This window comes from Thamnophis sirtalis, unplaced genomic scaffold (genome assembly GCF_051295495.1).
Source record: "Thamnophis sirtalis isolate CommonGarterSnake01/CBP01778 unplaced genomic scaffold, rThaSir2_p1.2 scaffold_12, whole genome shotgun sequence".
In the NCBI taxonomy this organism is placed as follows: Eukaryota; Metazoa; Chordata; class Lepidosauria; order Squamata; family Natricidae; genus Thamnophis; species Thamnophis sirtalis.
In genome coordinates, this window is record NW_028261392.1 from 24,744,158 (window position 1) to 24,756,925 (window position 12,768).

Consider the following 12,768-nt stretch of genomic DNA (forward strand, 5'->3'; position numbering starts at 1 on the left):
GACCTGATACAAACTCATCTCCCTTCAGAAAAAAACTTTTTGACATCAGTCTTGGAAAGGAAGGATTTACGCTAAACCCCCTTTCAACGCCACAAACGTGTTTTTGCAATTAAAGCTGCCCAATTATCATTGACAAGGCCAAATCACCCTGAGCTGTTCAGAAGCCCTGCTTCTCGGTGCCTCCAGCAAAACCCTGCAGGCATAGGTGTTGGGTGAGTGGGTGGGGGGCAGAAATAGGGGGAAGAAATCTCTCTCATTATTTAACAACTTCTTTGGATTCCACTGTGTTGCTTTTAGAATAATTGATTGTCTGAGAAGAACGCTTTCTCCGTTTTTAATTTCCTGGCTCAATGCCCATCCTCTTACAGTTCTGTTTCTTCATGCAGACAAAATATTCAACAAAAGCAGTTCAACAAAAAGATGCACTTTTTAGCATCTTATTATTTGAATCCCAGTCTAATTCTACTACAATGAAGTAGGCTTAATAGAAAATACCCACTCTTCCCCACACTCACACACACAAACAAATATATTTGTTTTCTACCTCATTTCTTCCAACTGTTTGGCATAGAGGAAAGACTGGCTTTGCACCTTCATAGGACAGGGGGAAAAGTAAGCAATAGATATCTTTCTAATATCTGCTCAATTCTTCTGGATGATAATATATGTTAATGTGAAATTCTTACAAACACTTTCTCAGAGCTTAAAAGGGAGCACGTAAAGATTAAGAGACAAAATAATATATTTTTGAGAGCAAAGCTCAAGTAGAACTTGTTCAGCTAAAGAGGCTATTTCTGAAGCACATGTTGGTATGTGTATGGAAATCTAGCTAAAGCAACACTTTAAAATGAATTACTAATGAATAAAATAAAATTACTAATGAATAAAATAAAATGAATTTACTAATTAAACGTAACTGTAAAATATTTCAAACTGTGTGCAAATGCAAGCAAACCTCCCCTTTTTTGTGGGGCAACAATAAAAAGTGAAGAGTTTGCAGGTTATGTTTCAGTAAAACTATGCTGAACCTAACTTACATACTAATTTATGTAATAACAAAGTTCACAACATTTATGCATTTACTTAAGAACTATAGAAAAAAATTCTATAAGTAGGTGGTTTTTTTAATTCGGCTTACGAGTTTTTTTTCCTTCAAAATATAATAACAACACAGAAGATGAATTATCTGTCAGTTGGACAGCATGTAAATGTTTTTATCTCCTTTGCATCCTTTGTCTTTCTAGTTTTTGATATGGGATGGGATGCTAACTCAGGGACATCATCCAGCTGCTTTTTCTTTTGTAAAATTTAATAAAATAAAACCAACATGAATTAATGAAAATAACATCCAGCTAATTTATTCAGTTGCTAAGCTGGGGAATTCTTCTAAGTATAGAATACAGGTATTTCATATGTCTATATGTCCAGAGTGTTGTAAGTGTGCGTGGGTGCATATGTGTAATAAATGGTACGGTAGGCATGGGGAGTATTCTCACCTAGTTTTCAAAAAAACAAACAACCATGGGAATCATCAACTTGTGTGTAGGATGTTTCACTACGTCTACCGGTAATGAATATATAAAATGCAAATTATCAGTACTTCCCCTCATTTTTACAGGTCTTAGAGGTTAATTTTTTTATTGCCACTGGTATATAACATCCCAACTATCTAACTTTAATGTTGGTCTTGCACAAGATTTTTCTAAGTTCTGACTGAAAGCACTTTTCTGCTGGAGATAAGTAGATTATAGGACCAAATTACTGCTTCAAGAAGGATTAACAAATTTATCTATCATTACATGAAGTCCCTATTTCAGAGCAACCCATTCTGAAATTCAGCATAAATAGGAACAATTTTCCATCTCTCCTCCCACTACACAATATTGGACAACTAAATTTATCAAGGTCGGCTATTTATACTGTCAACTTCTCTCCAAAAGAGCCAAAAATAGTAAGCTTGCTTTTTCAACAGAGAACCTCCTACTGATTTTTTAAGAAAATAAAAAAAAATCTTTAATACTTCAATGAAAAATATTCTTAATTTAAATGGACATTAGGAAAAGAGAAGCCCTTACCATGTCACCAGGTTTTATGGAAACTGCCACTACTGCTCCAGGCATTGGCGATCTTATGATACTTGTGGTATCCTCCGTAACTTTTTCTGGCATGTATTTGCTCAGTTCTGCAGCAAGTTGGCTCAACACACGCAATGTGTACTTGGATAAAGGAGAAGAGATGAGAAGGAACTGTTACAAAAGCATATATCAAAGCAGTATTATTATTTTTTAAAAAGAGCACAGTATCTAAAATCTAGAGCAAGTATGTGTTAATATCTTAATCTTGCTTGGATACCCGGAAAATGAGAAAAGAAATGTTGCACTTTAAAAAGATATTGGTAGCAGACTAAATTTGATAAGTCAATTAAAATACTGTTGGGTTATCCCTAAAATAGAAAATACAATTTGCGTCTTTAACAAAGTAAACTAATATTTTAAAATGTATGTGTATTATAGATTTCATTATATATAATCCAGTATTTGTCATTATATACAGTTTAACAAATAGACCAAATTTTGTCTTTCTGCAAATATTCAAGTGTTGTAAACATTTTATACTTTTATTTTGTACATTACAAACCTTAACTAAAATTACTGTCTTATTTTAACACAAATTATATATTATAGGCATTTTTCCCTATCAAGCTTCCAAAAAGTATATATGTAAATGTAAGAAAATTGATAACTTGTCTAAGAGTTATCCTATTAATGTACAAAAATCAAGATATTCCTCTATGAAACAAAAATATGAAACAAAAAGATAGTTTTAATTTTTTGCCGAAAAGTACAAAGGCCACATGTTGCAGTCTCTAAGATCATAGAATTCTGAGAATACAAGTTCAATTTAAGTAGACTATCAAAATAATCAGTACAAGCTATGCTAAATAAGTAAATGTTTTTGAACTCATATAAACTTTCTATGCTTTGCAAATAAATTTGCTTCTGTGCAGATTTTTATGTTAATGCAATCAAAATGACTGACAATGTTTCAAGAGGGAAAAACATATTCTCAGTTTTTACTATTTACTAATACATTTTACATAGTCACTGAAATTCCAATGATTTTATCTTCCCATTAGATTCTTTGGCCATCTGCTTTTAAAACTTATTCTGGACATTGCTTTTAGGCCTCCAGCAGATGGCAGCAGGAGTCCATGAGAAACTTTATCTTTGGCCATCAGCAGACAAAAGAACAAATGCAACTCTTTCACTAATGATTGGTCTTGGTTTTTAAAAATATGGGTATTAGAATGGCAGATAATAATCTAATATACACTGAGACCAACCAGCCACAATATCGAGGATTTCTGATTATTTTAACTCAGTTTTCACTAGTAGAGCCTTAAAGCTCCAGAATGCAAATAAAATTAAATATTTTAGCTTCGATAACCAATAGCTATCACTTTAGAATATCTCAAGCATTTGCTATATTAATCCATCTGTGATAGGATCTCTGCCCATTGAAAAGTGATGTATAATCAGAGTTATGCCTAATATCACATATATTATATCATACAGTAAAACAAACAAATTAATAATGTTTGACCATTGAATCTCAGGACTCATTCTCAAACTGATATTTTAGAAATAATTTGGCATAACTTTATAAGCATAACCCCATTTCACCTTGAAAAAGCAGAGTGGATGAGGTGCTGGCGCGGTCTAGCAAACTTGCCCTAGAAGCTGTTCAATGATCTAGTACATCTACTGTAACGGAATGATGGACATGTTTAAAGAAAGTGTTCATCATTTCCAGATTTCTCACAGCTCCCCTACATTGTAAAGAATACCATTTAAATCCTCTGATTTATCCATAAAGTAATAATAAAACAAGAGACAGGCTAGGGAGTTACTGTTCTTCAACCTAATAGTTTACATTTTATTTCTTGGTTACCCGAAGAGCACTCAGGCCATCAAGACATACCAAACAGAAGATCAAAGTGATAATACATTTCATGTTTTTATATAATTCTCATTCATTTTTGTGAGGTTTCAATATCTCTCCTTAATAGGGGGAGGGAGCATTAGGTACATCAGCTTGAGTTATTCAAAATAAAGATAGGATATAAAATGAATGAATGGATGAATGAATACAGTATTAGTTTTATTTTATTGTGCTGTTGTGTGCTCTGTATATAGTCCATTTTTTAAAAAAGTTACTCTGCAAAAAAAAAAAAAACTTTTGGAAAAAAATACTCTGTAATTCCTTTATAACCAAAGCTAAGCTAAACAACATTTCTCTCTGTCTCTCTCTCTGTGTCTGTCTTCCTCTCTCTCCCTCCCTCCTTCCCACATACGTAGACACATAAACTAACCAGGGCACCCATATACAGTAGAAATCAACACTTATGCAGAAATCAGCAAGCACATCACCAAATAAAATCTGCAACATAATTATTCCATTCTGTAATAATGTTTAGTGCATTTTGCTTCTCAACGTTCAGCTAAAAACTATTTTTGTTGCCTTGTAGGTAACTGGGATTACTTTTACCCAGTTAGATAAATTATTATTGTGAAGATTGTATTTTAATTTACACAATCTGCACTATTTATATTATTCACTGATTTACAGAGAAATACACATCTAAAATATATAGACATTACACATTTCCTTGAGACAGGCACATGCGTGCACAACACACACATACGCGCGCACACACACACACACACAAAACCTTCCCTCAAGCACTAGCTTCATTATTTTAAAATATCTTTCCCCACCACAAACACCCATACATCCCACAAACACAAAATGGGTTAGTTTTGATAAAAACAATGAATTTGGTCTTCCTATAATAAAGACTTAGGAACCTGTTGTGATACATGCAGGCATCTGAATAAGAACCACAAATTAATAAAATACATAAAATGGATTATAAGGGATCCAAACTGTTAATGCTGTTCTAAAAACTAAGATTTAGCTGTTATTTTTTAAAATGTAATTTTTTAAATTAAAGTGACTTGAAACGTAAGTTTGCTAATTGCAATTTACAATTTCCTAGGAAGAAAAACATTTTCCAATTGTAATACCCAAATAACTACCCCATGGAATCTCTTTTCAAACAAAATGGACCTTATTGCCTAGAAATGCACATCTGCCACAAAGAACATAGGAAGGGACCTTAATGGGATTTATAACAAAACTTACCAGAATTGCTATGTTCCACAATAGGCCAAATAAAATATTCTGCTTGTACTGTGAGTTTTCAATCAACATGTACTAAGATCTGATTTAAAGGAAATGGTTCTTTCTGGAAATTATAATGCCAATAGTTTTCTTCCTTCCGTTACAATCTAAGTTATATGGCATGACAAAAAAAGACTTCCAAAATAAATTATAATACCAATTCTTTGCAAAGTATCCATTCATCAAAGGATGAATTACCGTTTAAAATTATACCTGAGTGTAATTTATATCAAAATGTACAGTTTCAAAATCTAAAGGAAATGCCTTTTTTAGATGTAGATGTAAACCTATTTTTGTTGTATTTATTTTGTACAATGACAATAAAGACTATACTATTTAGATTGGAAATGATTACTAAAAAATAACCACCTTAGAAAGAAACACAAATCCAGTTAGATCTCTAGGTCACCATCAGATATTATTTGGCTTCATATTGTAAAATACGTTTCCTTTTGATGTATTTTTAGCATTTAAAAAAATCTGTAGTACCTCAAAAGTAACTTTTACATGTTTCTGAAAGTAACTCAAGTTTGTAATATTAAATGGAAAATAGTTTCAGTTCTCACAATCGCCCATCAACCAGTACCAAAGAATATGTCTGAGACAGCACAGAATTGACACTGAAAGTGTCTCCCGACTGCTGTGTAGCACAAGCTTCCTTGTCTCCATTATGTCCCCTACCCATCCTTCTGCTTATTCCTATTTTAGTATTCCCCTCTCTTCTGGATATTTTCTCTGCAGGACTCTTTGCTTTGCTTGGAATGAGATGTGAGAGCAAGTAAGCGAAAAGGCTTTTAAAATGCAGGCCTTTGTTATTGATGAGTTATTCCCTTTCCTTTTATATTTGTTTATTGTTCTTTGGCTTGTTTTGAGGGGGGTTGAAAAAGAGCTATTGTAATGTTTTTTTAAAAAGTTAGCTTCAACTGTGAACTTTGGGGGGGGGGAATCCTTTGGAAGCAGAGTTATGGACACACACACTAACAAAAAAAAAAAGCCTTCATGGACACAGGATGTTAAAAGTATTATAAAGCGGATCCTTTTCTTTTTTAAAAAAATGATATTGGGTGAATATTTTGGCTTCATCGAATCTCAGTTAATGTCATGCGTCTTCCAAAAAGCATTCCTTCATCAAATCGCTTCTCAGTTTAAGGAAAAAAAACAGTCTGAACCAACGGGGGTCTATGGATTGCGCAACACATATCAAGAAGTTAACCTCTGGGCTGGTTCAAGGAGAAATGTAAGTTGAGGAAATGTAAATGTGAAGAATGTGAGAAGACCCTAAGAACTCAACCATACCTGGCTGTGTAGGGGGTGGAAAGTGACTGAAAGCTTTCAAACATCACCAACTTCACCCAATGCAGCACAACTACTTCTTGGGTGTAAGTGGGATGAAATGAAAAGTGACTAAGCCTTACATAGAAAAAGAAGGATTTTAAACTTTAAAATAAAGCAAAGATTGAAGGAGGAATGCTGCAGAGGAGCAGTTGAATTAGCTTATTGATGTGGCCGGGGGATAGCATGAATTAGGAATTGCAAACAGAAAACGTGATTGCAAAGAAAAAATAATACTGACCCCAATCTGCCTCTAACCTTCTTAAGTAAGGCATCAGTCACACCTTGCTTCATTCAATGTTCTTGTAGTAGGGGCTAGCTTACACTCAAACATGCTCCCTTAGGCAAGAACGTCCCAAGAAGGACTAGGCCTTACAAAGCAGATTCCTTTTGCTTTAAGTTAAGGTTGACCAATCAGAGTGAAAAGCACACAGAAATAGACTGTGTGTGCAGTTACAACACAGACAAGGTAAAATGAACAGATAACAACTCAGCTGTTTGAATAGCAGCGCTCTGTACATCTGCAGTCAGTGGAGCAGTCTGTTAGCATAATGCTTTGACAACTCCATCAGTGAAGTCTCAAGGTTCCTGTCAATCAGGACGCATCATTTAATACAACAGCACTCAAAGGATTTTCCCTTCTATAAGCCAAATGACAGCATATCTACAGCTCTATTTACACCAGCACTTACTTCTGTTTACAAGGCTCTCGTAATTAGAAAGTATGCAACAGGCAGCAATATTATTCAGATCTCCATTTTGCCAGCCTGCCATGCAAAGTGTGATCTTACCTCACAGAGTCATGCTAAATGACAAAAGCGCTATTTTTCTTCAGTCTCTGTGCTCAGACAGCACTTCATTTGCAGCTATCTATAATTAGATTAATGGTGTAGTGCAGCACAAAGAAGGCCCACTTCACATCAGCTAGCATATGAATTAGGACAAACACTTATTTCAATTCCAGGCAGAGAAAGCAGTGACTAGGGTATTTAGCATACCCTTTATGGTGGAATGAGATGTTAATTGTGTACCATTTACCTCTAAACTGCTTGCTTGTTGTATAAATCACTGGGCTAATTGATGCAGAAATAGAAACGTAGCCACAGGCAAGAAAGCAGGGGAATGAGAGCTGAAGATGGTGGATAAAGGATTATCCAGTAAAAACCATATGGAGATGAGGTTCCTTTGAAACCTGCTCATGAGCTGAAGACTTCTTGAAAAACTACAAATAAGTGACATACTGATGTGTTGAGAAAGAGTTTACCTCATGGTTTAAGGAACAGTGTATTGAGGAGGGAGAGAAAGTAAGGAACTTCAGCAGAAAACTAAATTGTGTTTTCAAGTGAATTCCAGTAAGATGACATGTTAGTTTGTTGTAGGAAAGCCAAATCCAGTAACCATTGGTTTATTATGATTCTAATTCTTTATGGACTACAAGCTATTTTAACAGATGCATGAAAAGGGCTCTAATCCACAAATGGAGTTTGGTTATTAGAAAATTAGAAGTAAAAGAAATAAATACACTTGAGTACAATTACAGTTTTCATTTAAGATATCAAAAGAATCTTCAGTTTTGTTCAGTTAGTACACTTTTGGGGAGTGGGTACAAAGAACTAAAAAATTATGCAAAAGGAAAAAAAGACAAGGCTGAATTGAAGTTAGAGAATTAACAGCTATAAATAAGGTAATTCTCAGAAAGTAACAATTGTAAAGATTTTCAAAACACAAATGTTCTACAAACCCCAATGTTGATAAGCGCAAAAGAACTTTTTGAGAGTTTTCCCTTTATAAGTAGTCAGTGTGGTGAAAAGGGGAAAATTTTGTCATATTGTTCACGATATCAACTCATAAGAACTCATGTGTTCTTATTTCTTACTATTGCTAGATAACTAATAGTATTTTTCCAGTTCCATTGAAGGAGTTTTACATACTATTTTTTTCCATATAGAAATAATATTTGAATTGAGGAACATAAAATTGCTTTATCTGAATTGTGTATTTTGCAGCAACCATTCATCTCTTTATTTTTTAAAAAAGAAAGTTAATTGTATAACCCTGGTAAACATTTGAAATAAAATTCCAGATTTTATTCTAATCTAATTCACATTTCAGGCAAAAATGATTTAGATTAATTTCAAATTTATTTTTTTAAATATGCAGAATATGTGGACTGTACAAAAAGTTATTTTAAGCAATTTATTTGTGACTATTAAAGTCCTGGATCTAACTGGAAGTATGTGACATAAGCATTATCAAAATTGGGGGGGGGGGAAACATGAGATGAAAGGAATGTATCCATATTATAAATCTGAAAACAAAAATTAATACCTCTTTAAATTTATGGCTAACTTAAGCTTTTCCCTAGCAGAGCTATTAGCATTTTGATTCACAATTTGTTCCATTGTTCCAATGATCTTCGTGACTGAATTATAAAAGTTAGGATGTGAAAATGATTCAAAACATGTAGCATTAGCTATACAAGCCAGACACATTCTAGATAAAAAGAGGTATTGTAAATGGTACAATTAATGAATTGATTCATTAAAGCAGTCGTGTGTGTGAAAAAAGTGGATTTCAGTGGAATATTGTCTGGACATGGTCTAACTGAAGAATTGAAAACCACTGCAAAACAATTTCTACTTAATTAATCTTTCCAGACCCCTCAGAAGGATATTACAGTATCACAGAATTAGAGCTAACACAGGGGAATAAGAAAGAATGAGCTAATTATTTTAGGCAAATTTGTATAGAAGATTACAAGCCCTGAAAAAGAGGAGAGCATGAGAAATTTAAAATAATCCTGCTTTCTATTTTGTTTATAGATGGAACAGAAAAAATCTGGACACACATCTTATGAAGGAAGTATCACACAATCTGGAAAAAATATATTTACCTACTCTCTGTGTACTATAGAGACCAAGAACCATTCTTTTTTTAAAGAATAGAATTGAATGGAATAACCTCTAAATGGGTGCTAATCCATACTCAGTTAGAATCACCCAGAAGGATTCCCATTCTTCCCATATGTTCTCAAGCAGTTTGTTCTTCTGTTTCATCATTCAGAATGCATAGTAAACCAACATGTTAATTTGACTTCCCTAATGTAACTCAATAAGGTCAACTGAAGGATTTAGCAACGCAAGAAAACATATTTTTTTAAAAAACTCAACTAATCCCACCTGTGTTGAAAGTAGATGATGGGTTTCAGATCCAGAATGTGTAAAAGTCCCTGAGAAAATGATATTACTTAATTTTTCAGATAAAGACCAAAACAAATTTGCTTGCTAGGAAAAGGCCATTGTAAAAAACTAAAGACAAATGCCAACTTAAAAACTCAACAAAATTGCTAAACAATTGAATGACTGGCCGTGATGGCAATTGCAACTCTTTTGGTGACTCCAGGAACCTGTCAGCTAAAATGAAGAGATTATCTTCCTCCTCTGAGAGTTTAGAAATACATTATTTGATGAGTTTGCCACCCCGTGCAGTGTAGATGCATGAAAGCATAAAGCATGAGAGAGGTGGTTTCAGTTTCTTGCAGCAAGCACAGGCAAAACCTCTCTTATTCAAAAGAGATATTACTGAAATTTCCCCCAACAATTACAGAATCTTACTTCTAGCAGTGCAGATAGCAAAATATTGCAATGGGTGAACATTTTTCTGGAAGCAGGTGAACTCAATCATGGTGTGATAGAATGGTTGCTCAAGCAAGCCTGTACCATACAACAATGTGGTGTTTCATTTAAGCTGTGTTGGATATCAGTATTAAAGGCTGTTTCTTTCAATTCAGACCAGTCTGTCTGAGGGCCAAGAGAAGTCAGTTGGTGAACTGATAGTCTTCAGTATTTTAAACCTGTAAAAATATCTACCATCCGTGACTTCCAAGTTGTCCTGTATTGAGATCATTGTGCTACCTCCAAAAATCATCCAATATTTCAAGCAGCAAAACCACATGTGGCACTCCATGGAAAGAAGGTGAGATTCCAGTCTCAGGAAGAAATGGGACATGCAGTAGGGTACTTGTGACCAAGTTTGCCAACAGTTTAGATTGAATGATCTCTAAAAAGCTTAAGCCATGATAGCACCATATCTACGTACATACAAGCTCATAGGTGCCAGATTAACTTGGTTTTGAAAATTTTCATTAAAGCTTGGATATGATTCTTGCCCTGATAGTTAGCACAATGCAAAATGCTAGTGATAATGTTAACTTGCTGTTGTTTTCAGGTCATCAAAGCTTAAAGAGATATACTGAAATAAAGGCTTTAATTTGCTCAGTGCTAAAGCCATTAATATTCCAACAGTGACAGGGAGAAAAGCCCTTTAGTGAAAGTGATTACTTTAGATATGTTGTACAACCCCTAACACCTTCTTGTTGCAAAAGTTGCAAGAGCATGGAGACTCCATCTCATATTGATATTAAGAAGAGGATTGCTGCATCACATTTTGGAGAAGTCTCTTCAGAAGTAGGGCATCAGATAACACAAGGACTAGTGCTTCCAGTGACTGAATGTGAAGTTCAGTTGCAAATAGAAAGTTTCAAGAATAAAGTTGCTTGAGGCCTAACAGAGCCCAAACGTGGCTTAGCGTGCAGCTGATCAGGCCGAAGCCTCCACGTGAGAGGGGTTGAAATTATTCAGCAGCAGCTGAATAGCACCACTCACCTCTCCAACGATGAGAAAGATCAAATGCTCCTAGGTGTTGAATTGGAGATCCAGGTATGAACTAATCCTGTAAATCTGACCAGAACTGAGGGAGAAGGAAAAAAAAGACCTCTCTTTGGGCTAGACTGAGTTAAGAAACTGCCTCCAATCAAGCCAAGAAGGCGTGTCCAAATAATTCAAACTCAGTCTCTGGGCAGATGGATAGAAGTTATACCCACACATGGACTCCAAACAGCGCACAGGAGTCTGTGTATGCCTCATCTTGATGAATGAGTAGAATTCATAAATATGTTCCTAGCAATATGCTTTTATATTAAGCTATGTGTAAAAAAAGTGGGGGAAGAGTTTAAACTGGATGTTTTATCTCAGAGACCAAGACAACCATCATAAATATGTGTGGAAGGAACAAGCTTTTTTTATTCCTTGGCCTCTATTGCTAGAGGTTGAAAATCTCATTGAAAGCTTCCACCAAGAACTCCTGATAGATTATTACATCAGGGGTCCACAACCACTGGTCTATGGCCTGATACCAGTCGTGGCCCATTGGGAACCAGGCTGCGTAAGCAGTGGATGAGCATGCGAAGCTCCATTTGCGCAAGTGGCACGCACATGCATTAAAATATGCCCTCTCCCCCCCCCCAATGGCTGCAGTTCCATGGACCCAGAAAGGTTGGGGACTGCTAGATTAGATGATCATCAACCATCCTATAGTTTAGATCGGGCTGAGGAAAAATGACTGGTCCAAAATCTTCTAATGAATTTCAATGGGTGATGGTGGTTTAGATCTTGGAAGATCCAAATCCAATATCCTAAGGCAGTAACAACTTTCCTTTAAAAGAATCATTGTGTAATTTATGACAACACATTGTTTTTCCCCCTTATGAACAATGAAATATTGAAAATGATAATGAAAGTACGAGGAGCTTTCCACAAAATGCTTTTTTTCTTTGGCTGTAAAAAGAATCATGGTGGATCAGATCAAGTAAATTTTCTATAAATTTTGTGTCAGGCGCAAGAAATTAGGATAAAGTTCAAAAGTACGACGAGTTTATTTCATGCTACCTATACACAAGAATCTGATGTACTAATGATGAAGGCAAATTGGCTCCAGATAAGAGGGGTGGGTGAGTGGACCTAGGCCTCTTATGGGGGCAACTCCAAACTGATTATGCATTTGAACACACACACACACACACCCCTTGGACTCCGCCTGGTCATTTCTTTCACCTTGTTTGCAACAATAATCAAACAAAAAAAATGATCAGATGGTCTTTAAAACAAGTATTGATGAAGAAAAAAGTTGGAAACTTTGCGTGTTGTACCATATACCTTAGAAAACCTAATAGCCCTGCTACTATTGACTCAGAGAATTCCAAAAGGTTGAGAGAGATGCCCAACAAAACCACAGAGATGTGAAGTTTATTAACAGAAGGGCACTAATGTGTATTGTTCTAGAAGCTGCAGAGGCAATTTCTTAATATGTAGCAATTATTGTAATTATATGATGACAGCTTAATGCTCAACTAAT

At 35.0% G+C, this 12,768-nt stretch overlaps 1 protein-coding gene across 3 annotated transcripts in view; it reads right to left on the reverse strand.

Moving 5' to 3' along the window:
- Nucleotides 1-12,768, reverse strand: part of PCCA (propionyl-CoA carboxylase subunit alpha) — a 264,528-nt gene that overhangs the window by 13,035 nt on the left and 238,725 nt on the right. For all 3 annotated transcript variants that reach the window (XM_087726871.1, XM_087726870.1, XM_087726872.1), the window contains one exon: nt 2,076-2,216. In XM_087726871.1, coding sequence (XP_087582997.1) covers nt 2,076-2,216 — 141 coding nt within the window. The remainder of the gene's footprint in view (nt 1-2,075; nt 2,217-12,768) is intronic.